The 25071-nt window shown below is 50.4% G+C and overlaps 1 protein-coding gene across 21 annotated transcripts in view; it reads left to right on the top strand.

Moving 5' to 3' along the window:
* The window catches only part of ARHGAP32 (Rho GTPase activating protein 32), a 233977-nt gene that overhangs the window by 196723 nt on the left and 12183 nt on the right, over positions 1-25071 (top strand). For 20 of the 21 annotated variants that reach the window (XM_068994507.1, XM_068994508.1, XM_068994502.1 and 17 more), the window contains 6 exons: positions 14330-14432; positions 17196-17340; positions 17969-18051; positions 20276-20383; positions 21638-21783; positions 24710-24911. In XM_068994507.1, coding sequence (XP_068850608.1) covers positions 14330-14432; positions 17196-17340; positions 17969-18051; positions 20276-20383; positions 21638-21783; positions 24710-24911 — 787 coding nt within the window. Of the gene's footprint in view, positions 1-13296; positions 13432-14329; positions 14433-17195; positions 17341-17968; positions 18052-20275; positions 20384-21637; positions 21784-24709; positions 24912-25071 lie in introns of those variants that run through there. The other variant, XM_068994518.1, reaches the window with a different exon arrangement.

Raw genomic sequence — 25071 nt, 5'->3', positions numbered from 1 at the left:
TTTCCCTCTCTGTTCATTCTGTCTCCCTTTGAGTCCCTTTTCTCTCCCCATCAGCAGCTCAGGGAGGCAGAGGAGAAAACCTCTCCATTCCAAGAAAAAAAATCACACAATTGTTACCAACACGAACTCTGATTTCACGGGCTCTTTCCTGCCCTTTCCCTGTGCCACCTCCAGCCCAGGTTCCTGCAGTGCTGAGGAGCAGCCAGAGCACTCGGATGCTGTCCCAGGGCTCCAGCCAGGGCTGTTCCCATTGGGAGCCCACACCGAGGGATGCTTGGGAACGCAGCCTGGAATGGAGCCTGGTGGTTTGCCCAGGAGTTGAGGCCATCAGGAAAGCAGTGATGGGATCTGTTGGGTGGCTTTGCAGCAGATCCTTTGTGCCAGAGTTGTCCATCTGATGTCTCCCAGATTTTGTGTGCAGGTAGAGGGAGAAGTGACAGGATGTGTGGGGCAGGAAGGGAGTTTCTCTGTTAAAGTTGTTTTCAGTGAGTCTTCAGACTCCTTGTTCATCCTTTTGAAAAAGGGCTGGCAAAGGGCAGGGAGCCATTTCTTGCTCTTTTTCCAGCTGATTTGGTTGGTAACCGCTATGTGCACTCCCTCACCTGACAGAAAAGTGTTCACTACCAGCTGGTGCAGAATGTGTGCTTGTCCTTATGAAATCAGGCTGGTGGCAAGGCTCATTGGCCTAGTTGGAACCAGTAGAGATCTTTACTGGGGCTTGAAAAGCACCAGAGACGGTTTGGAGTCAGGAACAGACAGTGACCCATGTGGAACTGCATCAGGGGTAGGTAATTCACACACCGGGTGGCTCTGGAGCTGGTTTTATGTGCATGCTGTGGGAGCACCCTTGGAGGGCAGGAGCTGTGCCAGCAGAGTGAGCTCGTTAATGGGAAGGAGAGAATTCCCTTTCATCCCCAGCCCTCCTCCTGGCTGTTTTCGTTAGGCACAAGTCAGCGATGGCCAGAGCTTTTCCCTGCCCTCTGCGCTGACTTCTTCCCCTGGCTTCAAGGGGTGGTTTATTTAGCATTCAGAGGCACATCCTGAGCTGAACTAAACTGCTTTAACTCCACTGGAGGTTCTTGTTTGACAGTCTCTGGGAGCTCTGTCCTTGTCCTGGTCACTCCCCACAACCCCACACAATGGGGTGACACTGACTGGGCTGTGCTAACAAGGTCCCTCAGCTCAGGAGTCACTAGCTGCTTTCACCCTTGATTTAATAACCCTTTCCTAACTCCCTGGAGTGAAGCAGATCCAATTTGAGTGTTGCCCATAAGGGGCACGGCTCCATTTCCCACAGCAGGATTGCTGTTTTCCATGTGATTCAGCTCCCTGACCTGTATTCCAAGTGATGTAATCCCCAGAATGGGGCTTGTGGAGACGTTTCTGGGTCCCTGCGAGTAGAGCTCTGTGCATGCACAGCATTTTAAGATTCCCTCCTCCTGTAGCATTACTGTGGCTCAGTCGTGGAGCCTCTTGCAGTGCTGGCCTGCTGAAAGGGGCCTGAGGTGAATTAAAGAAGCTCCTTCTCACAGTCAGAACATCAAGTGCTTTTTCCAGGAGCTCAGAGCACGCTCTGGCTGAAGTGTGTGTGTGGCACCTGCTGATGACACTTTGGGATCACAGCCTGGAACATCTGAGTTCAGAAGAACAAAAGGAATGCAATACATTCATTGATTTGTTTAAGCTCATGTTAGTTTTGTTGGGTCAATGTCCAACCCCCAAAAATATTTATCAGGGCTGAAGGAGCAAATGCCACTGTCCCCAGTGACTGCAGTGAGTGACAAGGCATCATGTGCACCTCAAAAATGCAATATTGAACCAAACTGGAGTGATGCTAAGAAGCTTTGTGAAGCTGACAAATTCTCAAGAATTTGCTGAGAAACAACACGAGCAGCCCCAGTTCTGTAGTCCTGAGTCTCTGAAACTGGGCTCAGTTTTAGTGAGTGGGAAGTGGAACGAGAGAATAAAAGGGCTAAGGACAAAAACTGCAGTAAGTGTAACATTTTTGTAATAAACCCTGCGCTGAGGCAGCTGGCTCAGATTGCTTAGCCAGGAGAAGAGTGTGTTTGCTGTGCACCCAGAGGGGGTTTACAAACACAGAGGATGTTTCACTGACTGCAGTACCTTGTCTTTCTGTGGGCTCAGCAAGTAATCCCTCACTCTGCGTCCGCTGAGCCGCTGTCGGAAGGAGGATAGATCTGCCATGGGATGCACAGGAGGAAAGGGATGCAGGAATGTGCCCTGGTTTGCTGTTAGGGAGCAGGAGCCCTGGGATGCCATCCTGCAAAGCTCCATGTGCAGCACTTGCCAAGTCCTGATCTAGCAGAGCATTTGTCGTGGTTATCTGAGTTTTTGGGATGGGCCTGTGCCGAGGCCGTGCTCTCCCTGCTGGAAGGAGCCTCCCAGGCTGGCGGGACAGAACCTGCAGCTCTGAAGATCAGGATATGATACGTCTGTGCCCGGGTTTCTCCCTAGGGAACGGTGTCTGGGGAAGGCAGAGGAGTGCAGGAACAGGCTGGTGGTGCTGCTGCCCTGGGGAGGAGGTGGCTTGTCATTTCCCTGAGTGTCCTGTGTGGGTCTGAGCAGAAACACTGAGCAGCTGCAGGGAGGGAGGCGAGGATTTAACAAGTGTTTACAGTAACAGTGTGAGGGATGAGCACCCTGAAACCCTCCTGTGTTCCTGGTGATTCATGGGGGGGGGTGTGGTGAGTGCTGGGCAGTGTCCCGGGGGTTGGGTTTGGTGTGTTTGCTTTTCAGTTGCGCTTTGGTTTGTGCTGACACTCTGAGCTGGCCAAACAGTGCTGGAGCCCTTCCAGGGTAGGAGTTACACCTCCACGAGGTGCCAGGCAGTCCTTCCCCAAAGGCCCTGGGAGGTGAGGGGAAGGAAGCATTGCTGTCCGGTCTCTTTGGTGAGGTTCTGAGTCATGGGCAGATCACAGGATTATTTTTCCAAGTCATCTGTGCTCCAAGCTGCTTGGAAAAGAGGGAATTGGGAGCCACGTGACTCCTGGGCATGGGGCTGGGTATGCATGGGTGTGTTGCTTCCAGTGAAAGTCTCAGCAGGGTGTCCTTTTCTTCTCTCATCACATGACAGCACTGAACGATGGGCTGGGACCTGCAGGAGTAAAACCAGTTTTGATACGAGGGATTTTGGATTTCTCTGTTGGCAGAGCCTGTGGTAATGCTCCCTTCAAGTATGTTGGTTTGCACAATATTTCTCCAGTCAGCTCCAGACACCCCGTGGAGCCTGCCTGAAGAGTCCTGTCTGCATCCCATCCAGTGCCTTACTCATCTCTTGGCTCCTGCTGAGCTTGGGATACTTCCCTGCCAGGGAAGCGTCCCTTGGCAGCAGACCAGGCTCAGCAGGGAGTTGCTGTTTCTCCATCACCCTCAGAAATGCTCCCAGTTGGCTTGGTGCAGTTGCCACCTGCCTTGCTGGTTTCTTTTACAAATTCACAAGGTTATTCTGAGTAGGGAGAGACCCCCAGGATCGTCTGGTCCAGCTGCTGGCCCTGCACAGACACCCCCAAATCCCACCCTGGGCATCCCTGGCAGCGCTGTCCAAACGCTCCTGGAGCTCTGGCAGCCTTGGGTCCGTGCCCATTCCCTGGGGAGCCTGGGCAGTGCCCAGCACCCTCTGGGGGAAGAACCTTTCCCTGATAGCAGTGTAACCCTCCCCTGACACAGCTCCAGCCATTCCCTGTGTCCTGTCACAATTTCATGGAGCTGAGAGATACAGCAAATCCACCCCAGTCCCTGACTCCTGAAGAGACCTTGTTCTTATTCCCTTTGTAGGCAGAGATTCTTTTTTTTTCCCCTAAGTTTTTCTCTCTTGAAAGAAACGAAATAGAACTTAAATTTAGCCCGACCCCAATTAGCAGGATTGTGCTGGCAGAGGACGTTTGTGGAGTGTGGGAGCTGGTGGAGTGCTGCATTGCAGCAGCTGCACTGTGCCCTGGATCCTGCCTCGGAATGTTTGGCCAGGGAGCTCCCCACAGCTCCTGGGGTGGGAGTGAGGGGGAACGTGGTGCTGGGCTGCAGGAGAGGCAGGGCTCGGGGAGCTGGGCATGGTCCTGAGGAGCTGATGCATCGACGAGGGCTCGGATGGAGCCACAATGCCCACGGGGAGCCCAGGCAGGGCTGGGGCCCATCCATGTGGTGGGATGGGTCAGCACAGGCCAGGGTGGGTCAGCACCCAGCAGGAAGGGTCAGCACCCACCAGGAAAAAGCTCGCTTTGCCGTTCTGGGAGTGAGGGACTCCTGAGCTTCAGCACTGAGGGGTTACTTTGCAATATACTTTTTATTCAGACACTGCTGGGCATCGTGTGCTGGGCTTGCTTGGGCTGCAGAGCATGGGGGCACCATTCATTCTGCCAAGCCAGCAGTGTTCCTGTCACCTGTCACTTGTTGAGAGGGACCCTTTCTCCCTTAGCAGTTGGACTGAAGCACAGGCCAGCCCTGGGGTACCCCAGTGAGGTGGTGTCAAGCTCCAGAGACAATCCATCATACAACCAGCTGGATCCACAGAGGATTTTGTAGGCTAAAGACAAAAGGCATTTTTTGTACCTCTTTATGCCTTTGTCACATTCATATATCATCAGCTTCCACCACTGGAAAAGATATATTCACAAATGGAATTTTTAATTGACAAGTTTCCCATAGTGAAGGATCTACACATAATTTTTATATTTTTATAAAATACCCATGCTGTGTGGTCAGCAGGAAGAGGCACTGGCTTGCTGCTGAAGATATAAATGCCTACAAAAGACAGAGTTCACTAACACGCCTGATCTTGCTCTGTGTCCTTCCTGTTCTTCCAGTTCTCCACATTTATTCAGAATTAATTTGGATAGGTGAGTAGAATTAAATAAAAAATAAAATGGAAGAGAATAGCAGAAAATAGCAGATAGGGCATCTGCATCCCTTTATGTACGGGGCAGGAGCAGCAAGGGTTTGCCAGGGGTGCTTTTATTCTCCTGTGCTGGTTCTGATGCTCTTCAGAAAGGTCCGTAGCAGCACCCTGGGGTTTCTGGTGACATCACGGCTTGTTTGGGGTCCTCTGTAGTTATCCATCCCTTGGAGCCATCCCCTACCTGCAGCTGGATGATGTACTTGCCTCTGATGGTAATTTATGGCAGATTTGAGTATAGAGAGAGGTGTTGCCAGAACAGAAACACAAGGAATGGGGTCTTGGCAGCCTCTTGGCTGGGATCTCAGAAAGCCTGGTTGCCCTTAGCTTGAGCACAGGTTTGGCAGTCTGTGTCACCCCTTTGGCTCCTGGTAATGATGTGAGGAGCCCCTTCAACCAGCTCAGAATTGTTGTTATAATAAAAGTCTGCCTGCCTGGCTTGGAATCTCTGTCACTCTGAAGGAAGCTTTGATTGGGAGTTCAGGACAGCTGAGTCTTACAGATTAAGTAATTCCAGTTTTCTTGCTGTTTTAACTCCAAGAGGGTAAATGTAACCAGTTCCCACTCCCTGTTATTGCTCTGTCCCTGTCCGTGGCAGGGATGGGACTGAGGGAGCTTTAAGGTCCCTTCCAACCTGAACCTTTCTGGGATTCAGTGTTCTGATGACCATGGGGAAATCCCTGCTCATGATGGCCTGGCTTTGCTCTAAGATTTTCTCTTCAGAGAGACTTTGGAACATTTGCAGAGCTTCCACGTGAAATAGATGCTCAGTTTTTACCTGCAGCTCCCATGGAGTTCTGTGGCAGCTCAGCAGCCTGGCCTGTGATTCCCAGGTATGTTTGGAATTGTTATTGAATGCTGGCAGCCACATCAATGGGTTTGTTCAGGCAATAACAACTTGTTCCTGTACAAAGGTTTATTGAAGTGTTGGTTGTGTGTGACGTGCGTGTGACATTTCCCTCAGAGCAGTGACGTGGGCCACGGCCGTTCCAGCAGGGTGAGGGAATGTTGGCTCTGGATGAGGCTGGAGGTTGTGTTAGATGTGCTCACTCTGGGAATGAACCCTTGGGGCTTTTTTGTGCTTTCAGGAGGTATTTTCAAAGTATCCAAGCTGACAAGTTTGGATGTGAGCTGAAAAGTTTCAAACTTCCAAGCAGGTTCAGTTCAAGTTTTCCTTCTGGCTCTATTTTTAAGCATTTATATGCCTAAAGCAGTTCGTGATTAGGACACAAATCTGAGTTCTGAAGTTTTTGTTTGCAGTTCTCTTTTCTACTGAGACATTTCTTGCGTGACTTTGGCAAGTCCCTTAAAGTAGGGCCTGTCTCCTTTACACTTGGTATCCATCAGGTGGGGATGTCTGGAGGTGATTCACCTTGTCTTACCCAATTACAGGTGTTTTTTTAAAAAAGGGATCCTAACTTCTCCATTGGCACAGCAGGAAAAATAATGCATCCTTACTCATCCAGTAATTTCTGTAATGCTCTCCTGGATATCTGGGCTTGGTTGTTTATATACAGAGCTGCAGCTCACAAATCAGGGGTGGATCTTTTGTTTCCTGACAAGGCCACCTAACTGGGGCCACTGGAAATCTTCCTGCTCTGCCTGCCTCGGTGGTGTTTGTGTATCTGTAAACAGTTTCCTGTCATGCACTGAAGGAATGCTGGCCTGTCTCAACACTGTCACTTGCACCTGAGTCCCTGTTGTGCACAGCCCTGTGCACACACGGTGTAAATGGGGGGAAAGAGGTTTTAAAGTGGCGTTCTGGGGCAGGAATTCTGCGGAGCTGTTGTGGCTTCACAACCTCTGAGCTCCCAGGTGATCTTAGCCATCCCCTTCCCTCCATCCTGCTGTCCCTTTTTTAATTGAATTGGCAATATATTGAAACCAGGCAGCCTCAAACATGCCAAAAACAGTTTCCTTTCAGTATTTCCTGATTTATAGTAATCAATATAGTAATTCAAAATCCATCTCCAGAGGACTGGGGCAATCAATGGCCATGGCTGCACTCAGAGTTCTGGCCCTGAGCTGTCTCTACCAGAAATTTTTGGCTTTGGGGAACTTGTTTGTTATCTCCCATTCCATCTCCAGGCTTGTACAAACTAATAACCTGTACCTGCCCCCAAGGTGCCACAAGGTAAATTCCTAATACCCAGGAGGTACTTGGGAGATTAGGAGTGGGATATAAATATCAAATAGTATTTATCCAAGTGCCAGCACAGGTTGGCATGTGACATCCAGTTGTGAATGTGTATGGGAATTAAGTAAATTTCCCTGTGTGTTCCCCCTGTATATTTATTGTGGTCCTTGGTTGGGTTTCCCAAATCCGAACATTTCTGATGTTGAACTGTGGCAAGCCAGAGTGTTCTAGGTGCCTGAAGTCCTCCTGGATGTGGCAGTGAGTGTCTCTGCACACCCAGCCTCGTGTGGCATCAAAGGCGGATCCAGCAGCCTGGAAAAAAAGGGAATAGTTGACCCAAATTGGAGATGAGTAGAGAACTCCCATTGCTGCAGATGTGTTCCCTGCTGCACAAACTAACTGGACACAACTTGATACTTTCAAAGGCCGAGAGTTTTGAGCTATTTTGGGCACATTTCCAACCACAATAGGCACTGTTATTGCTTCACCATCTGCCCTCCAAGTTGCTGGAACTCGAGATTATTGGGTATGGGGTCAGCATTACAAAGGGGTACATGGGATCCCTGTGGAGAATGCCTTGTTTGGGGGGACATCCCTGGGGTTGCTGAGCAGGGAACACAAGCCTTTGCTGTTAAAAAAGACCCAGTTTGTCTCTCCCCTTCTCTCTCACCCTGCCTGCAGCTGCGAGGGGAGAATTCTTTGTGCCTGAGTGACCCTGAGGACAGCCAGGAGTTGAAAATTAATTTGCATTTCGAAACACTACAGCTGTGGGGGGAACAAACATGAGGAAAAATGTCACAGTCAAGTACAGGAATTGCTTGTGCTCTTACTCTGCTGCTCTTAGCATGGGGAGAACTTTTCCCCCCTCTCAATTTATTGTAGCGAGTGTAATTGATCGAAACAAAAAAGATTCAGCACACTGGCCAAATCTGAGGTATTAGTAGTGTTTTGTTGGATATTAGGAAAAATTCCTTCACTGAAGGGGTTGTCAAGCATTGGAGCTGCTCAGGCTGCCCAGGGATTTAAAAGCTGTGGGGTTGTGGCACTTGGGGATATGGTTCAGCCGTGGCAGTGCTGGGAGAGCAGCTGGACTCAGTCTTAGAGGCTTTTCCAACCTGAATGGTTCTGTGACATTTTGTATTAAAACCAACTAAACCCAAACCCTGGGAACTGGGTGTGTGCAGCCTGGGCTAGGGATTGGCTATACAACATCTCCATCGTGGATAATGGGCAGTGAGGGTCTCCTGGCAGCCCTCAGATTCCAGGCTGTGCTGGCACAGCCACGGGACCATTGCTGATCTGCCAGGACCTGACAGACGTGGCTATCGACCTGCCCTGCCTGATGCGGCCCAGGGGGATTTATGTTCCCCAGGCCTGAGCTTTGCACTTTGCTTTTCCACAGGCCTGGCTGAGCTGCCATAAAAGCCAATTGCAGGCTGAGGAAGCAGAGTCCGGTGCCGATCCCTCTGCGAGCGCTGCGTGGATCAGGGACCCAGCTCAGGGGTTACGGGGCACTCTGCCGTGGTTGCCCCTTCCCAAGTGCAAAAGTCACACTCCAGATAAGAACTGTGTGTGTGTGACCAGGAACTGGGGCAGCCCGGACTTTGTACCGCTCATCACCGGTGTGGATAATTGAATGTGGTTCATGGCTTGGAAATGAGGGACAGGGAATTGAAGAATTACAGAATCCCAGGCTGGTTTGGGTTGGAAGGGAGCTCACATCCCACCCAGTCCCACCCCCTTCCTTCCCCACACCTTCCACTAGACCAGGGTGCTCCAATCCCCATCCAGCCTGGCCTTGAGCATCTTGAAGGAGGGAAGGTGTCTGTCTGGTTGCTCTTGTATTTCTCTTGGTGATTCAAACATGAGGACAGGGATTTAGGAATGAGACAAAAGTCCAGAGAAAAGAGTCTTTTAGAGTTTGATGTTCTTCTGAATGTGCAGGGGGCTGGTGCCTGTGGAATGACACGTGCAGGTACAATATTGTATGACAGGGAACAATAAAGAGAAAATCCTTAATCTCTCCGCTGCTTTACACCTTTTTGGAATCTTCACTCTAAGGTGGAGGGAAGAGCTTCAGAAATGAGAAGTTTGAAAGTCACAGGCTGAAATATTACAGGGTTTTTACTGTTTCGGTTTTTTTTAAGGAAATACTTGGACAGTTTTTTGGAAAATGGCCTTGATGATCTTAGAGGTCTTTTCCAACCTGAATGGTTCTAAAATTGAGTTAAAGTAGGAAATGACTGGAGTAAAAACAACTGTATTTCTTCAAGAGAGGATATTCCTTGTTAGGTTTTTACATAATCCTGCATTAATGGCAAGGGATTTGGGATTTATTGGCTAATTCCAGATGCCTGGAAGTTGTCAGCCTGGGCCAGGCACAGAATTCCAAGAAAGGGGCTCATGCTGCTGCAGTGGCACCGTTTGTGCTGTGCTGGGTGTCCTTGGGGTGCTTTTCCCCTGCCCCTGCCTGTCCTTCCCAGCTGTTCCCAAAGGAGCCTGGACAGCCAGGGGTGAGCTCCTCCACCTGCATTTTATCTGGTGGCTGATTGCTGCAGTTTCTACCCTGGTGGCTCAAAACAGCCTTTAACCTTCTGGTACCCAGAAGGACCCCATACCCAGCGTGCTCCCCAAGGCTGCTGGCACTGGGTGCTGGTTGTCACCTCTGCTGAGGTGGAGCTGGGGGCAGTCGGTGTTCCTGGAGGCTGAGCTCCCTTGTGGGTTTGCTACGTGTGGAATTCAGTGAGGAGCAGCATTTCGGGTGCTCTGGGCCACTGTCCATCCCCAAGGCCTGGCCCGTGGGACCTGCACCCCACTGCTGTGCTTTGGGAAAACGCCAGTGCCAGAGGGGGGCTTGGTCGGAGGCCTCGTGCCCCAGGCTGAGCAAACACTTCTGGTTCCAGTAATGTGCTAAGAAAATAAAATAAAATAAAACACAACACAAGCAAGCCTCCCAAAGCCCAGGGAGGGAACATTACAAAAGATTTTAAAAAAACCCCACCCAACAAGATGATAGGAAGGGAAATGTGCCTGATGTGAGGATGAATCAAAATGTTTTTCAGAATGAAAACCATAAAACTTCTGCTTCCTCTTGATGGCAGAGAATTAAGCAGTTAACGAGCCCTTGGAGATGCAATAAACCTTTCAAACCAGCTGAGAGATGCTCAGGACGGAGTTGAATGAATTCCTTTGGCTGCTGTGATGATGAAATGTGCTGGGGTCCCCTTTGGTGAGGCATCCACATTTCCAGCCCTTTGCACTTTATCTCCTGGAACCACCTGGTACTGGAGATAGCGGAGGGAAGGAGGAGAGGTGATTGTTTCTGGAATGGGAGGAGTGTCCACTGCAGAGCTGGCTCTTCCCAGGCAGCACCTGGCAGTGGGTTTGAGCTGCTTGCAGCTGAGGCAGTGACTTCCTGCAGGGAAGGTTTCTGGACTCACTGGCTGAAGACCCCACAGCTCAGAAAAGGACTAAAATCCAGCTTAGGATCAGTGATTTTTGTTACTTGCCTGGGAATGTGGCCCTGGAAAGGGCTGTGTGCTCAGCTGGAGAACCCAGCACCAGTTCTGGGCTCAGAGGTTCTCTGACCCAGTTCCCTGTATGGGGCTGCAGGAGTGCACTGAGTGTCACCCTGTGCTCGTTCACTCACTCATCCACCCACCCACCCCTCCTGCCCTTCCCAAAGCCCCTGGGCATTGCCAGGAACCACATGCTGGCCCAGGTGGGCCTTTATGGCTCTTCATGCAAACCACGTGTGCCATAGAGTCTGGTGTAATTGCAGGAACCCACAGTAATTAACTGCCATTAGCAGAACTTTAGTGTTGCTGCTGTTACACATCCTTCGAGGGGAAATCTGTGTCTGTTCCCTGCTGGGATGAGGCTGAGGTACCTGTGATGCCTTGAGGCCACCTAAAAACAGAGACTCGACAGGAGTAAGGGAGTAAAGCAGGTTTTTGTTTGAAAGGCCTTCAAAGATACCCCTGGGGAGCCAGAGGCCACTGCCCAGATGGACCCCAAGGTGGACCCCAGGTCACGAGTTCTTCACACTTTTATAGGTTTGGTTCATTTGCATAGCAGGGTTAATTCTCCAATTAAAGCTTCAGTTAATGATGTCGTTTCCCCAAGCTTGCTCCCCCTTTAGAGGCTTTGGTTTACACTTTTTGGGCCTAGGACAGTCTGGGTGTCCCTGGAGAGCAGGCCCAGAGAGGCTTTGTTATGTCTGCTCAGCACAGAGAGCAGAAGTGAACAGGCTCCAAGAAACTCCAGAGTCACACACTGGGCAGTGCAGGATCTGAAAAGTAAGACAATTAAAACCTAAGGCATCACCTGTCTGGTTCAAACCTGGGTTGTGGTTTGGCATCTAGAAGCCAAAACCAGTTCCTGAACCGAGAAATTTACCTGCAGGGGAGGGATTTCTGCAGCAGATGGACACAGGTACCTGACAGAGTCACAGTGTGGTGTCAGGAGCTGCTCTAGGTGATGGTCAGGGCACACCTGACATTTGCAGAATTAAGTCTTGGGTTGTCATCCTGTCATCCTGCCTTTTCCTTCTGAGGGAACAGTCACTGTTCCCTCCATGTGTGGATGTACATCCCTAAAATGGGTATTCAGCCAAAGGCTGGGGATTCAAAGGGCAGAGGGAGGTTAAACACACACCCGATGGCCAGGTGTCATCTTTGTTCAGAAATCTGAAAAATGAAGTCACCACTCCAGCAAAGGGCCCTCAGGTACGATTTTAACCCTCCTTCAATTTCGGTTCCTTCTCCAACCGTGCAGAATTCCCCCAAAATATCCATGGTGCTGGTATGGTATATTTAGCTTAAAGAACAGATCATCCTGGTAACCAGATGAGGAAATGCTTGGAACGAGCCTGGGGGGATCTTTTCAGGGTGTATTAATTATTCTCACTGTACCCAGGCTCTTCCATGACAAAAGAGATCTTGAGGCAGAGCGTTTGTGCTGCAGCCCTCGGCTCCCCTGCCCTGCTCCCCACTGCCACTCCAGGTTTCCTGGTGGGAATGGGGCAGACAGGGAGGGTGCTGTTTATTTATCTGCCTCTTGATGTGTTTGCTTCTTGATTTATTTGCATCTTGATTTATTTATTTCAGTGGGCTCTACTGATTCCAGGGGCCCCCTCCTGTGGCTGCAGGATGGACCATTTAGGTCTTTGGGATTTGCAGCATTAGCAGATGTTGCCACAACACTTTAAAACTTGGTAAAACTCCTTTGCCCGATCCTCTGGGACTCCTGCATGCAGGAAATGCTGCTGCTGGGGGCTCAGCCCTGTGCAGGTCACTGGTGAGATCTGTGACCACTGTAGGGGTGGTGGTGGGGCAGGCGCACGTGGACATCCACAGGGTCTGGTTCAGGTGTGTCTGGCAGCCTGGGGTGCTCTTCTCCCACAGGGGACAAGCACCACCGGCTGTGTCAGCACACAGAGCCTTGTCCTTGTCCTTTGCTGCACAGGAGCTGTTGCACCTCTGCTGCCCTGCACAGTTCACATCTGGGCCCCACTCATCTCCCAGTGCTGTAGTGCAGTACAATGCACACTTCAGCCCTTTCTGGCCACTGCTTGAGTAGGATAGAACTCCTTCCCTGTCCACTTCCAGCCTTAAAAACTTTCTTTTTCAAGAGGTGTTGAATCTTTTTGCATAAAGGCTTAAGTGTTGTCCTCCAGAAATGTTTTTGAGACACTAGGAGAATTCTGGACCTTGTGTTCTACCTGCTCTGCTCAAATCTGTCCTTGTGGGTGACTGATGGATGTGTCCCCAGCATGCTCTGGGTGTGTGTTCAGTGAGAACCTGTTGCCTGTCCCAGCTCAGACAGCTCAGAGTGTCTGGTTGGTTCCTGAAGCCATCAGCTGTGGTCCTCCTCAGAGCTCACCGGTGCTGAGGTAGCAGGAGGCTTCACCTCCACTGGTTTTCATTCCCCAGAAAAGCAGCACTGGGTTTCCAAGGCTCTTTGCTTAATGTACAACAGCTCTGCTTGTCTCAAAGCCTGCCCCTGACTGGAAAATGGTGAGAGCTGCTGTACATCCCTGGGAGTGTAACTCTGGAGCCTGGCTGGCTCGGTTCTGGCTGTCTCTTGGTGCCTTGGGGCATTCCAGGTGCGGGGTTTAATCTGCTCCAGCTGAGCCTGCGATTGACGTGCTGCAGGATTTACAGCTTTCACCCCGTCCTGTGCTCCAGTGCAGAGCAGACGTGCCTTTATCCTGGGATACACCTGCTGATTTCCAGGGAGCTGTCTGAAACGAGCCTTTCCTCCAGCTGTGAGGGTTTGCTGCAGGCTGGGAAAGCAGCCTTGTGGAGGCTGGGGGGGAGCATGGAGCACCCAAGTGCAGCAGCCCTTGGGAGCAGTGCCTGGCAGATGGCGTTTGCTGCGTGGGGTAAGGGGATTTGCCACATGAGCTGCTTGGAATCTGTGTCACATGGCACATTGGCCAGACCTGGCATCTACAGAACAAACCGAGATCAGCAGAGGAGCTGCTGCAAAAGGGCGGCTGGCAGAGGGATCCACAGGGATCCACAGGGACCCCAGCTTTTTCTGTGAAGATTTGCTGATGCTCACAGGAGCTCTCTCTGTGTTGGGGGCAGTTTTATGGCCTTTTGTAAATCCAGGGATTCGCTCCTCTTCGAGCTTCCAGGGATGGACGTGCAGCCCCGGCACTGGATGTGCGTGAGCCTGGGAAGCCAGCTGGAAGGAATGGGGTGGCGAAGCGGCTGCAATATTAACTTGACACCTGATTATATCCCCTGGGCTGATTTTTCCATTCTGTCATGTCCCACTCTGTCTGCACTTTCTGTGAGCGTGGGATGCTGTGGAGCTCTCCACATCCAGCTGAAATTATTGGGGATGAAATTATCAGTTATAAAAGCTCTCCTGGCCATGCTGCCTAAAGTAGTATCTCCCTGATGGTTGTATTTCCTTAAACCAAGCAGGATAGGTTAATCCTATCTAGATTTGAAAGATAGCATTTATTCCATTTTAAGGCTCTTCTGGGATGGGATTTCACACCACAGTGCCCGTGGGAGTTGTCATGGGACCTGTACTGTCTCTGTTTGGCCAGAATTGGCCTTTTTTGACCTGATCCATATCCTGGCATTCTCTTGTTAAAGCAGGAGCACCTCTGACCAGTTTCCACACCAACTCCTGAAGTTAAATTTCCTAGAGGCTTTCTCCCCGAGGAGGAACTGAAGCCGTGGCCCAGCTGGGAGTAGTTTATGGCACCTGCCAAGAGCACAGCCTGAACTAGGACTTGACTAACCCCAGCTGTTGTTGTTCAGTGCCCCAGGTCCTCAAGAGCTGCACTGAGTTCATCGAGAAGCACGGCATTGTGGATGGGATATACCGGCTGTCCGGGATCGCCTCCAACATCCAGAAACTCCGGTAAGGGTCTGCCTTGGAGCCCCTGGCACGGGCAGGGGCACAGCCTGGGCTTCCACAGGCAGAGTCATCCTGCAGGAAGCTTTCCTTCAGGATAAAGGATCAGACTCGTGGTGTCACTGTGCTGTCGTGTTTCATTTCTGTTCCTCCTCGCTCCGGGAGCCCTTTGGAGCAGCTGATGTTTCTCCCTTCTGCCTTGGGCTCCTGGCTTTTACCTGCAGTTAATTGGTGATGTGCAAAGGATACGTGCCTGAGTCTGGGGGGTGGCACTGCTGTGCTGCACAGGGAAGGGCCAGGAGTGTGGACTGGTTAGGAGCTGTTCCCATCACAGCAAACCCTTTATTGTTTTGTGAGGCTGTTTTCCTCCTGCTGTTTGGTGAGGGTGCCGAGTCAACGTGACTCATTCCAGCACTGGTCCTGGGCCCGCGGCCTGCAGAGGCAGCACAGGGGGATTTTCCATAGGCAGAGGATTTTTTTGGTACCAGCTGTCCCCCAGTTCAGTGGGCAGGTTTGAGCTGGGACAGTGACTGTTCAAATCCTTGGATGGATGGATTTGTTCTGCTTCAGATTAATCCTGTTTCTCATCCGAGCAAGTCCCATTTTAAAAATCTGGTCCCAAGGCTTTGATATCCAGAATCCAAAGGCTCCAACTGGAGCTGTGACTGAATAAAACATTTGCTGTTGCTTCAGTTACATCCCTTTATTCCCCATTTTGACTTGTGCTGGACCATCCTTCTAATCTCTGCCCTAGTCCATTTTTTCCCTTTAGTGTTGCCAGGACCATTTTATCCTTCACTGTGTATCGAAGGTGCTTTAGAAATGGTTTTCTAAAATTGTAATGGCATCATTCCCTGTTCCAGTGCAGAGAATGCAGTAACAGCCTGTTTTCCAGGTTTCTGAGATGTTCCAAGGACAAAAGGAAGGGAGTACATCTGTCCCTGTTCATGTAAATCACTACAGATTTTGAGTGTTTGATGAACGTAAGACACGTCTTGCTGCAGTTCCCAGCTGTATAAACAGGGCATTTCAAAGCTAGGGCTGCAGTATCCTTACAAGTGAGTCACTGTGCCTAGGTTTCCCACAGAAGAACTGGATCTCCTGGATTTAAAGGGCTTTTTGGGTGGAGAGAAGGTTAGAGAATTTATTCCACAGTGGGGGATTTCTATGGGACAGAGGTTGGCTCTTCAGTAGGGCAGTAGTTGCCTTTTGTTGGCAGGTGGGCCAGCAGAGCCATTGTTGGTTTGGGGTGTTGATCCCTGTATCCTGGCTCTTTGTGAGAGCTGTGGAGTTGTGTTCTTTGCCTAACAAAATCTTCTTTGGGTCAGAAGGAATAACATGTAGCACTGGGAACAGCCAGTGCAGAGGGATGGAGGGTTGAGTGTAGTAGGGCATCCCTCTCTTCCCTCCACATTCAGTTCTGCAGGGGAACATCTGACCCAGTGTGAGCTTTATTCCCAGGAAAAGCCAGCAGAGTGGGGCAGGATATGGGCAGGGAGTTGGAGCCAGGGCTGAGTGTGTTTGTGTGGGACGGGCTCGTGCCTTGCTGAGCTTCTCTGTGGAGCCAAGTGCAGGAACTGAGTTTCTGTCCCAGATGTGAGTGAGGAGGGAGTCAGAAGGTGCCTATGGCAGTGGTGTGTGCTTGACACTGAGGGCTCGGAAAACTGAATCCTTCCCTTCCTCCAGTGCTGTCCTTGGGGTGAGGAAGGGATGGGCTGTTCACCCTGAGGTTGTGGGGACCTGTCCTGCCCCTGGTGTGGGGTGTGAAAGGCTTCCCACAAGCAGTGTCCATGTCTAGGGATGGAAGGAGCTCGGCCTGGTCCCGGGAGGGCCCAGTTACAAACACACCTGGTGCCCTGGGCACGTCCTGCTCCTTGGGCTGAGTGGGCTCAGGGGTTGTGGGACCCTCTGGGCACAACCTGCCAGCTTTGGGTGGGGGACAGGACAGGGACAGGGACGTGGCCACCACAGCCAGCCCCAGCTGTGGTTGCAGAGCTGACAGGATGAGTCCCCATGGCTATGAGCAGCCTAAAGACCCTGGCAGGGACCCCGAGGTTCTCCAGCTCCCAGGGCCTGGCTCACCACGCTCATCCCCCTGGAGTGTCCTGCTAATTGGAAACAGCACTTCCCAGCACATACTCCAGCAGTGAGCCAGCTCAGCCTTCTGAGCTCAGCTTTTATTTCATAAACATTGGTGATTTGGGGTTTTTTCTCTCTCTGAAAACCAAGGGAGTGCTATGGGATTTTCTTCATGTGGTTCCTGGCTGTCTTCTCCCTGTAGCAGAGGCAGGCTCAGCTCACCAGCTCATCCCCCAGGAATTCCTGCACTCCCTGGTTTCCATATGCTGCCGATGGCAGTGCTGCTGGCATGGCTTTGTCATTGCCATTTCCAGGCCTTTGAAATGCAGAGGGACAGCAGCTTTCATCATTCCTATGGGCAATCCCAGGCACAGCCCTTGGGAGTTAAACTTGTTCTTGTGGTCTTGGAAGATGTTCTCTGGAGACTTTGTGAAAAGCCCTGATGCAGCAAAAAGGATTGCAGCCAGTTGGTTGTAAAACTAGCTGAAAATGCCTTATTAGAAAAAAGAAAAGTCTCTTTTTTGGAAAAAATCCCCACTGGCTGCCCCACAGCCGTGGGTCATGTGGCTTTGGTGACTAAGTGTTTATTTTTTCCTGTAAATCAGGAAAGCCTTGCTGTAATTTGTGCTGGGTTTGATGTCATTCCTCCTCCTCAAACCCCTTTACCCATTTCTCTGTTCTCACTGCCAGCCACGAGTTTGACTCTGAGCAGATTCCCGACCTGACCAAGGACATTTACATCCAGGACATCCACTGTGTGGGCTCCCTGTGCAAGCTGTACTTCCGTGAGCTCCCCAACCCCCTGCTCACCTACCAGCTCTATGAGAAGTTCTCTGTAAGTATGAGGCAAATGTGGGGCACTTCCCCTTTCAGTGGGGCTTCAGCTGGTAGAGCAGAGAAAACCTGGAAGCTGGACCTGCCTTCCACACTCTTCCCTCTCTGCTCTGTGTCAGCTGGGGTTTGGAGCCATCAGAAGGGTGTATCACCAGAATGCCCAGCCTGACACTGTGCTGCCCACACTCCCGATTCCATCCTGCCATTCCAGAAGGGGCTGGCAGTGGCTCGGGGTCTGAGGGGCCTTTTCTGTGTCCCCTTTAGGTTACTCACAGGTGCCTTTGTCCCCTGTGCCACACTGTGTTGGTTCCACTTGGGGGGTCCCAGCAGAAGGTACCTGGCACACTTCCCACGCTTTGCAGGAATTCCTGTCTTGTTTGCCATTTCCCAGGAACGGGATGAGAAGCAAATGATTGTCTGAGCTGAATGCCTTCTGCAGGAATTCTCTGTGCCATTAACATGTCCCAGGTCATGAGTTACTTGGCCTTCCTTATGTGATCCATGTGCTGCTCTGTCCCCAAGACAGACCCCTCGCCCAAGGGGGAGAAGAGCAACAAAATCCACCTCACTGCCAAGATTGGTGTGTTGGGGGTTTATTTGCAGCTAAATCCTTTCCTGCCTCATTCCAGGATGCTGTTTCTGCTGCTACAGATGAGGAAAGGCTGGTTAAGATCCATGATGTGATCCAGCAGCTGCCACCTCCCCACTACAGGTGAGTGCAGCCTTTGGGGTGTTGTGGGCATTTTGTGAGAGGAATTCTGTAATTCCAGTTTCCCTCTCCAGACAGCCACACTGGGCCTCTGCATACTGAAATGGTTATGGCTATAGAAGGTTGATTTATATTTTAATTAGCTCCTTCCCAAACACTGTACACTAAACATGGTCTTAGTTGACTTCCCTTGGAAACTCCATGTGGGAGGGAAAGAGGAGCTCGCTATGTCAGACTAAGGAAACAGTTTCATTGTGGGGGGGCACAATACAGTGCTAAGAGCACTTTAAAAAAAGTGAAATATAGCCAAAAAATTGCTCAGGCCTTCAGTCAAACTTGGTCAACTGTATTTTGTCTCCAGTTTGCCCCTCCCTGCAATAATAGTAACGAGCAAATACAACAATGCTCTGTGAGAATAACTGATGTAATTAGTTATATTAGTGTTATATATTAGAGAGTTGTTTATGTTTATGTATATGATGTTTAAAAATCACCAGTTAAAATACTGTATTCAAGTTGATTAGTGGTAGTAAGAACTCATGCTGTATGGTAATGAGTCTTGACTAAGATCAACAACATTTTAACGGTCTTTAGTATCAAAAATTATGGCAGGGTATGGTGAGAAGGCATCAGACAAATTGGTGTTGGTGATTGGCTTTAATAACTACGTAGAATACATGTTAATGAGACTTTAATATTAATAACTAGTGATGCATGGTAAGTAGCATTCACTAATTGTGAATTGTACTTGGTAGAAACAGCTAATGACAGTGTATGGTGGAAGTTATTTACAGATTGGGGACTATTTTAATTGGCTGGGCCAGTTGCCCTGATGTGTCCTCGTGGTTTAGGTGCCCATTTGGGGTGAATGCAGGTGGTATTTGGCTGTTGATACCTAAATTATGATACTTCATCACAATCATTAATTGATTATTGTAGTGTATGTTAATCTGCAGGATGAGTTAGAGTTCTGGTCCAAGTGGTCTGGTGTAACACATGAGGACAGCTATCTATAACTATTTATAGTAATTTCTGCTAATAAATGCTTAAATTTCAATTACTGTGATCTATGGTGATTAGCTGGACAACTGCAATGCTGCAGTGAGTGGTATAAATAACTAATTATAAAAGTTAACTGGGATTTAACTGATGTGTTACAAACTGCAACTGTGCTACTTGCTCTTTAAATAAGGCTGGCTAGTTGGTGCAACAGCTGCTGCTTGTAGTAACTAATTGCAACACTGATGTTAATTGAGGGGGGTGTGGCCCTTTCAAAAATAGACTGATCTCCTCCTTTTCCATTCACCTCTTCCCTGAAATGATTTTTGCTTTATGGGGCTGGTTAAACTGGGCACTGGTACCAGCAGCTCATCAGTCTCTGAGAGGGGGCACAACCAACACCTGGATGTAGAATCTGTAGGTCACAGGGGGCTGCTCTCCTTTCCTGGGGTTTACTTGGAAAAAGGAAAAAACACTTTATTTTTCTTCCACTCAGTGATGAGAAGTTGCAGGCAGGAGGTGTCTGTTTGGTTTCCAGCCATAGCCATTTTCTTCACTTCCAGTCTTGTCTATTTGTGGAATGTTGAACCCCAAAACACCCTCCCTGCTCCATCTCACTTCTCCCCCAAAAAAGGACAGGCTGTGAGACAGACACAAGCCAGGGGCACCAGGAGGGTAGAGCAGCATTTTCACTGCCACCTCCTGCTCCCTCCTCCCCAGCCCGTATTAAACACAAGAGTGCTTAATATATAAAACCCACCATTTTTTAATGTGAACAGAAGCCTCTGAAGTTTAACCTTCTATCTGCCTTACCCACCCACAGGAAACCTGCAGCCAGGAATTTCCAAAGTAGGGCTCAGATACAGCTGGCTGGTTTTCAGTGTCCTGGGGTGTCTGAATCAATACTCCCCCCTTCCCAGGGTTAGCATTCCACATCCTTCCCCGCACATCCCTGAGCAGCCCCTCAGGGATGCCACACACCTGCAGAGGGGTTTTTTCTGGAATTGTCCTTTCCTTGAGCCTGGACAAGTCAGAAGTGACTCCCCTCACCCCAGCATGTGTCTTTATTGCCAAAGCCACGTCCACTGTGGGGCTGAGGGGAAGGAGTTCAACATTCCTTTCTGGGAGCTGTCAAACCAAAAGGAAATAATGAGCTGGGTTTGTGCTGTGGATCACGGCCTGGCTTTGCTCAGTGGTGCTGAACATTTGCCTCTCTCCTGTTTTCCAGGACACTGGAGTTCCTAATGAGACACTTGGCTCGTCTGGCTGATTATTGCTCCATCACAAATATGCACACCAAGAACTTGGCCATCGTCTGGGCTCCAAACCTCCTCAGGTACTGTGGGATTTTCCCATTTCAATAGAAGATAAATGTTCACGTTTATAAACAACAGATACTCCAGAAAATCCCAGCTTTCAGCAGCTGGAAAGAGCTCGCTCTTTCTTCACCCAGTGTGCTCTTCTCCTCCTGTAAAATATGGGAAATTATTCTAAGCAGGATTTAAGATCAACTGGCAAGTTCCTGACCTAGTGATGTAAACCAGCCCCTGTATTATCCTGTCTCACACAACACAGTTCCACTGCCTGCAGTTCTGTCAGTAGTGACAAAGAAGAGTTCCCTCAACCCTCTTTTAGAGGATAATTTCTCCTCTCCTGGTTAGATGAGACTGGTGTGTCTTTGATCATCCAGGAAAATTTCTACAGTGGCATCACCGATTTCCCACTGCATAAGTCTCTAGAGTCTAATTTGACAGCTTTTGGCTGCAAGAATTGAAACTTACAGAAGTGATCTTGGATAAATCTGTCCCCTAAAATCTGTTTTGAATCTGCATGATAGGGCACTTTAATGGTGTAACTTAAAAAATTTTGCTTTAAAAGCAAAAAAGGAGTATCACCCTGCCCTCTATTGTACTGACTCCCGAACTGCTGTTGTTAGCAACCTGAGAAATCCGAGTGTGCAGTTCATCGTGGAATCCCAGAAGGGTTTTGGGTTGGGAGGGACCTTAAAGCCCCTGCCATGGGCAAGGACACCTTCACCTATCCCAGATTGCTCCAAGCCCTGTCCAGCCTGGCCTTGGACACTCCCAGTTTATGCAGGTGGGCTCTTCTTTCTGGCAGTTCTTCCACAAGCAGTGGAGTGACCTTGTGTTTGAGATTGCTTTGGCGGGTCCTGGGCTACTCACTCAGCAGGATCAGTTGGAGACACTCCCTGCTCAAGGGAAAATCCCCTTAGAGGCCACAGTAGGTTTGTACAACAGCACTGCCTTAAACTGTTCCAGCCATGGAAATGAGTTAACAAAGAGCTCTTCATTGTGGGTGTTCAGTGTATTTACCTCAATTCAGACCTGTCCCACACTCCCTTTTCCTCCCAGCCCAGTGTTCCTCTTGCCCTGTGAGTAAGACTGGAACCTGGATCTGCAGTTTGGCCATAAATCCCCACAGTCAGTGATCATTTGTGAGCGTTGCTGAGATTGAACCCCAGAACTGTCCTGAAGCCTTTTCTGCCTGAGCCCCAGGCCCTGCAGCCCCACAGGTGCCCTGGCCTCAGCCAGCAGGAGCCTCTGCCCTCACCCAGTGTCCCTCTGTGCAGGTCCAAGCAGATCGAGTCCGCCTGCTTCAGCGGCACGGCCGCCTTCATGGAGGTGCGGATCCAGTCGGTGGTGGTGGAGTTCATCCTGAACCACGTGGATGTGCTCTTCAGCTCCAAGCTCAGCTCTGTCATCCGGGATGGGGCAGGTGTGTGCTCTCTGCTGCTTCACTTGGGCAGGAATGGCAGCACTTTGTGGGTCTCTGAGCCTCCTCTGGGACGCTGAAATGTTTTTATTTTAACCTAGAGGACACATTTCTGGGTTGGGATGTCAGAACCCAGACAGAAATGGCTTGGTTTTAGAAATTGCTGTCAGTACCTTCTTAGAAGCCACAGGAGTGCAGAGATGAATGTTTGGCTTCTACTTCTATGTCCTGCCACTGTGAAATTGCAAGGAATCACTTAAATCTTTGTCCCCCCTGCTCCCTCTCCTTTTTAAAACCATCTTTACTGATGCTCCTGCTTCAGTATTACTTACCAATGTCTGTCTACCCTCATCCATACCTTAGAGCACAAAGAGGAATGAACTGGTGTGTAAAGCAGTCTCTCTGCATTCAGTAATGTTGAGGCTAAGAAACTTAAATCTTGCTCTTAAAAGGCTATTTTGACATCTGGTGTGCCAGTTATTCCTTCTGCAGAGCCTGTGTGGGCTCATGAGAAGGGCTGAGCAGCCACACGGCTCAGGCTGGTGTTGCTTTAGGATGAGGAATGAACCTGGAGCACCTGGAACATCATCCAGCCTTGCAACCTACAAATTCCCTGGAGTAACTGAGACCATGTACCTGTTCCATCGAGAAGGAGCAGACTTGCACCAGGAGAAAAGTTTACTCTGTGTCAGTGTGGCTGCTACAAGCTGTTCCTGCTCCTAAGCAGCATTAAGGCTGCACCATCTGCCTTGATAACCTGCCCTTGCCTGGAACATGCACAGCCACTGCAGCTGCCCCCACCTGGGGACTGCACAGAGCTGGGTTTCCACTGTGTTTGCTGCTCCCTTCTTCTAAGCAAACCCTACCTCTGCTTAGGCTGGCAGAGTTGATCCAAGTCCAACTTCTTCTCCTGACATAAGGCAGTTCTAAGTCCATGTGTCGCATTCCGCTGTGGGGAAACTGCGAGGAGTTGTTTTAAAAATGGATGGTCGGGAAGGAAATGAAGCCAAACGAGGCAAACGTTGTATCTGAGAACCATTTATTGGTAACAAAAAAGAGAAGGAAAAGGAGATGCCCGAATGAAAGAGGGCTGGAAGAGACAGAAAAGAAGAAAGGAGAATGGAAAAGGACTGGGGGAGAGGAGAGAGAGGGGACAGAGAGAAAAAGAGGGCGTTACCCCCAGCGGGTCAGGGCAGTGCTGTCGGTGCCCAGGTGGGGGCCGTGCTCGCTGCCTGCCTGGGGCCGGGCCGGGCCCGACCGAGCCCACGCAGCTCCTGGAGGGGCGACGGCCCCGGACACGCGGCGAGTGGGCGCTCGGATGGGGGACCAGGAGCACCAGGAGCCTGGACGGGGTCACGGCGAGCGCCTGGATCGGCGTGGCAGGGAAGGGTGCAGGCAGCCCGGGCAAGGATGTGGGGTGAAGTGGCACAGGAAGGCAGGCCAGGTGCGAGGGTGAGCCAGCGAGGGCAGCAGAGCCAGAAGGCAGGCTGGGGCCAGGGCAAAGGAGCGAGCAAGCCGGCAAACACCAGCAGACAGCAGCGAGCCCCACGAGCAGCAATGCAGTTGGTTTTTCTACCCCCCTGGCCCCTCCCAAAGTCCGCCTGCTGACAGGGAGCCACTGGTCTGGTCCAGCCTTCCTGTGCCATCCATGGGTGGAGACCTTTCTCGACCTGACTGGAGAAGCCCCTCCACAGTGTCCTACTGCCTGCCCCATGGGAGGTGTTGCCAGGCAGAGTCCCCCCAGAGCCGAGGCTTCTTCTGGTTGCCTCCTGCATGTGGCACATGTGCACCCCTCCTCCACATGCCACTGACAGCCATAGCAAAACTGAATTGGCTCCTCACACCATGGAAGCCAGAGGTTAGCTTGGCTGAGCAGTGCCAGCCCCAGCAGGCTGACTCTGCCAGGGGAAGGAAGATAAGCATGCCCCGAATCCCAGCCAGATGATTATCCAGGCTTAGAATGGCCCGTGTAAATTCGGCTAATTGTTTAATGACTTGATCATTTGCATTCAGTGGCTTTGACACAGACCTGGCAGGGAGGAGGGTCAGGCTGTTGGGCAGCATGTTGACCAAGTGCAGGAATTCTGCATCCCAGAATGGCTTCCTGGGAGCCTCTGGGTGTGAGCACAGCTCCTGCACCCACCTGTGAGAGGGGTGCTGCCAGACCCGTTTTGACCCAAACTTCACCCAGGACAGCATTTACAGCTCCCACACTCCCCAGACTGTGCATCCTTCCCACAGAGCTCTGCTGCTCCAGGGCCAGCCGTGGGACTGGACCAACCAGGATGTTCTGCACTGGCACATCTCCCCCACAGCCCTGAACTCACCTGGGAATAACCCTAGAAACACCTGTACAAGAGGCAGTGGCAGACACAGGAGAGCTGCTCCTGCAACAGGCTCCCTGTAATCTCCTCTCCACTGAAGCTGTCAGCAGCAGGAGGCATCAGCAGCTACTTTGAAATTTTACACATTCGTCTCCAAAACCAGGCACAAGCTGTAAAAGGCCACGGGCAGGGCACACAGCAGATTCTGTTTGCTGTGCCCAGGTGCACTTTGGTTTTTAGCAGCTTCAGTCACACATGGCATTTCCTGCTGCAGTAAGAAGTGGAATCTGGGAATGGCCCAGGTTTTATACAAAGGAAAACATAATATTCTTTACAGGCCCTTGAACAGAGATGAAGGAAAGTATGTCACAAAGGTTTCCATCCTACCTGCTTCCCTCTGCTTTTTTTTTTTTAATACACTAAGCCATTATTCTTTTAGTCATCAACGTATCTGTGACATTGTGACCACATTTTGTCCACGTCTTGGTGATTGGGATAACAAAGGTTCAGAAAAACACAGCACCTCCCTAGACACACAGAGCTGAGCTTTGATCTCTGCACTGCTGTTTGCTGACTCTCCCTGTTGCCTGTGGTTTTCCTTGCAGGGCACAGCTCTTTGTCCCGGCCCAAGTCTCTGCTGGTGTCCTCCCCCTCCACGAAGCTGCTCACGCTGGAGGAGGCTCAGGCACGGACACAGGCCCAGATCAACTCTCCCATCGTGGCAGACAGCAAGTACATCGAAGTGGGAGAAGGCCCAGCAGCTTTGCAGGGGAAGTTCCACACAGTCATAGACTTCCCATCTGAAAGGTAGAGACAGGTTTCCTTTCCAGCATGTGTCATAACTGTGTTATTTTGAATATGGCAAGAATTTGCTTATATTGACTTGAGACTCGTTAAATATGTAAAGCATTGGAGCCAGTTTTCCACTTGCTTTGGACTCTGGGAGGATTTAGCTCACATCAGTGGT

This window comes from Aphelocoma coerulescens, chromosome 24 (genome assembly GCF_041296385.1).
Source record: "Aphelocoma coerulescens isolate FSJ_1873_10779 chromosome 24, UR_Acoe_1.0, whole genome shotgun sequence".
NCBI classification, from domain to species: Eukaryota; Metazoa; Chordata; class Aves; order Passeriformes; family Corvidae; genus Aphelocoma; species Aphelocoma coerulescens.
The sequence above is the reverse complement of the archived record's forward strand: the minus strand, read 5'-3'. Positions and strand labels throughout refer to the sequence as shown.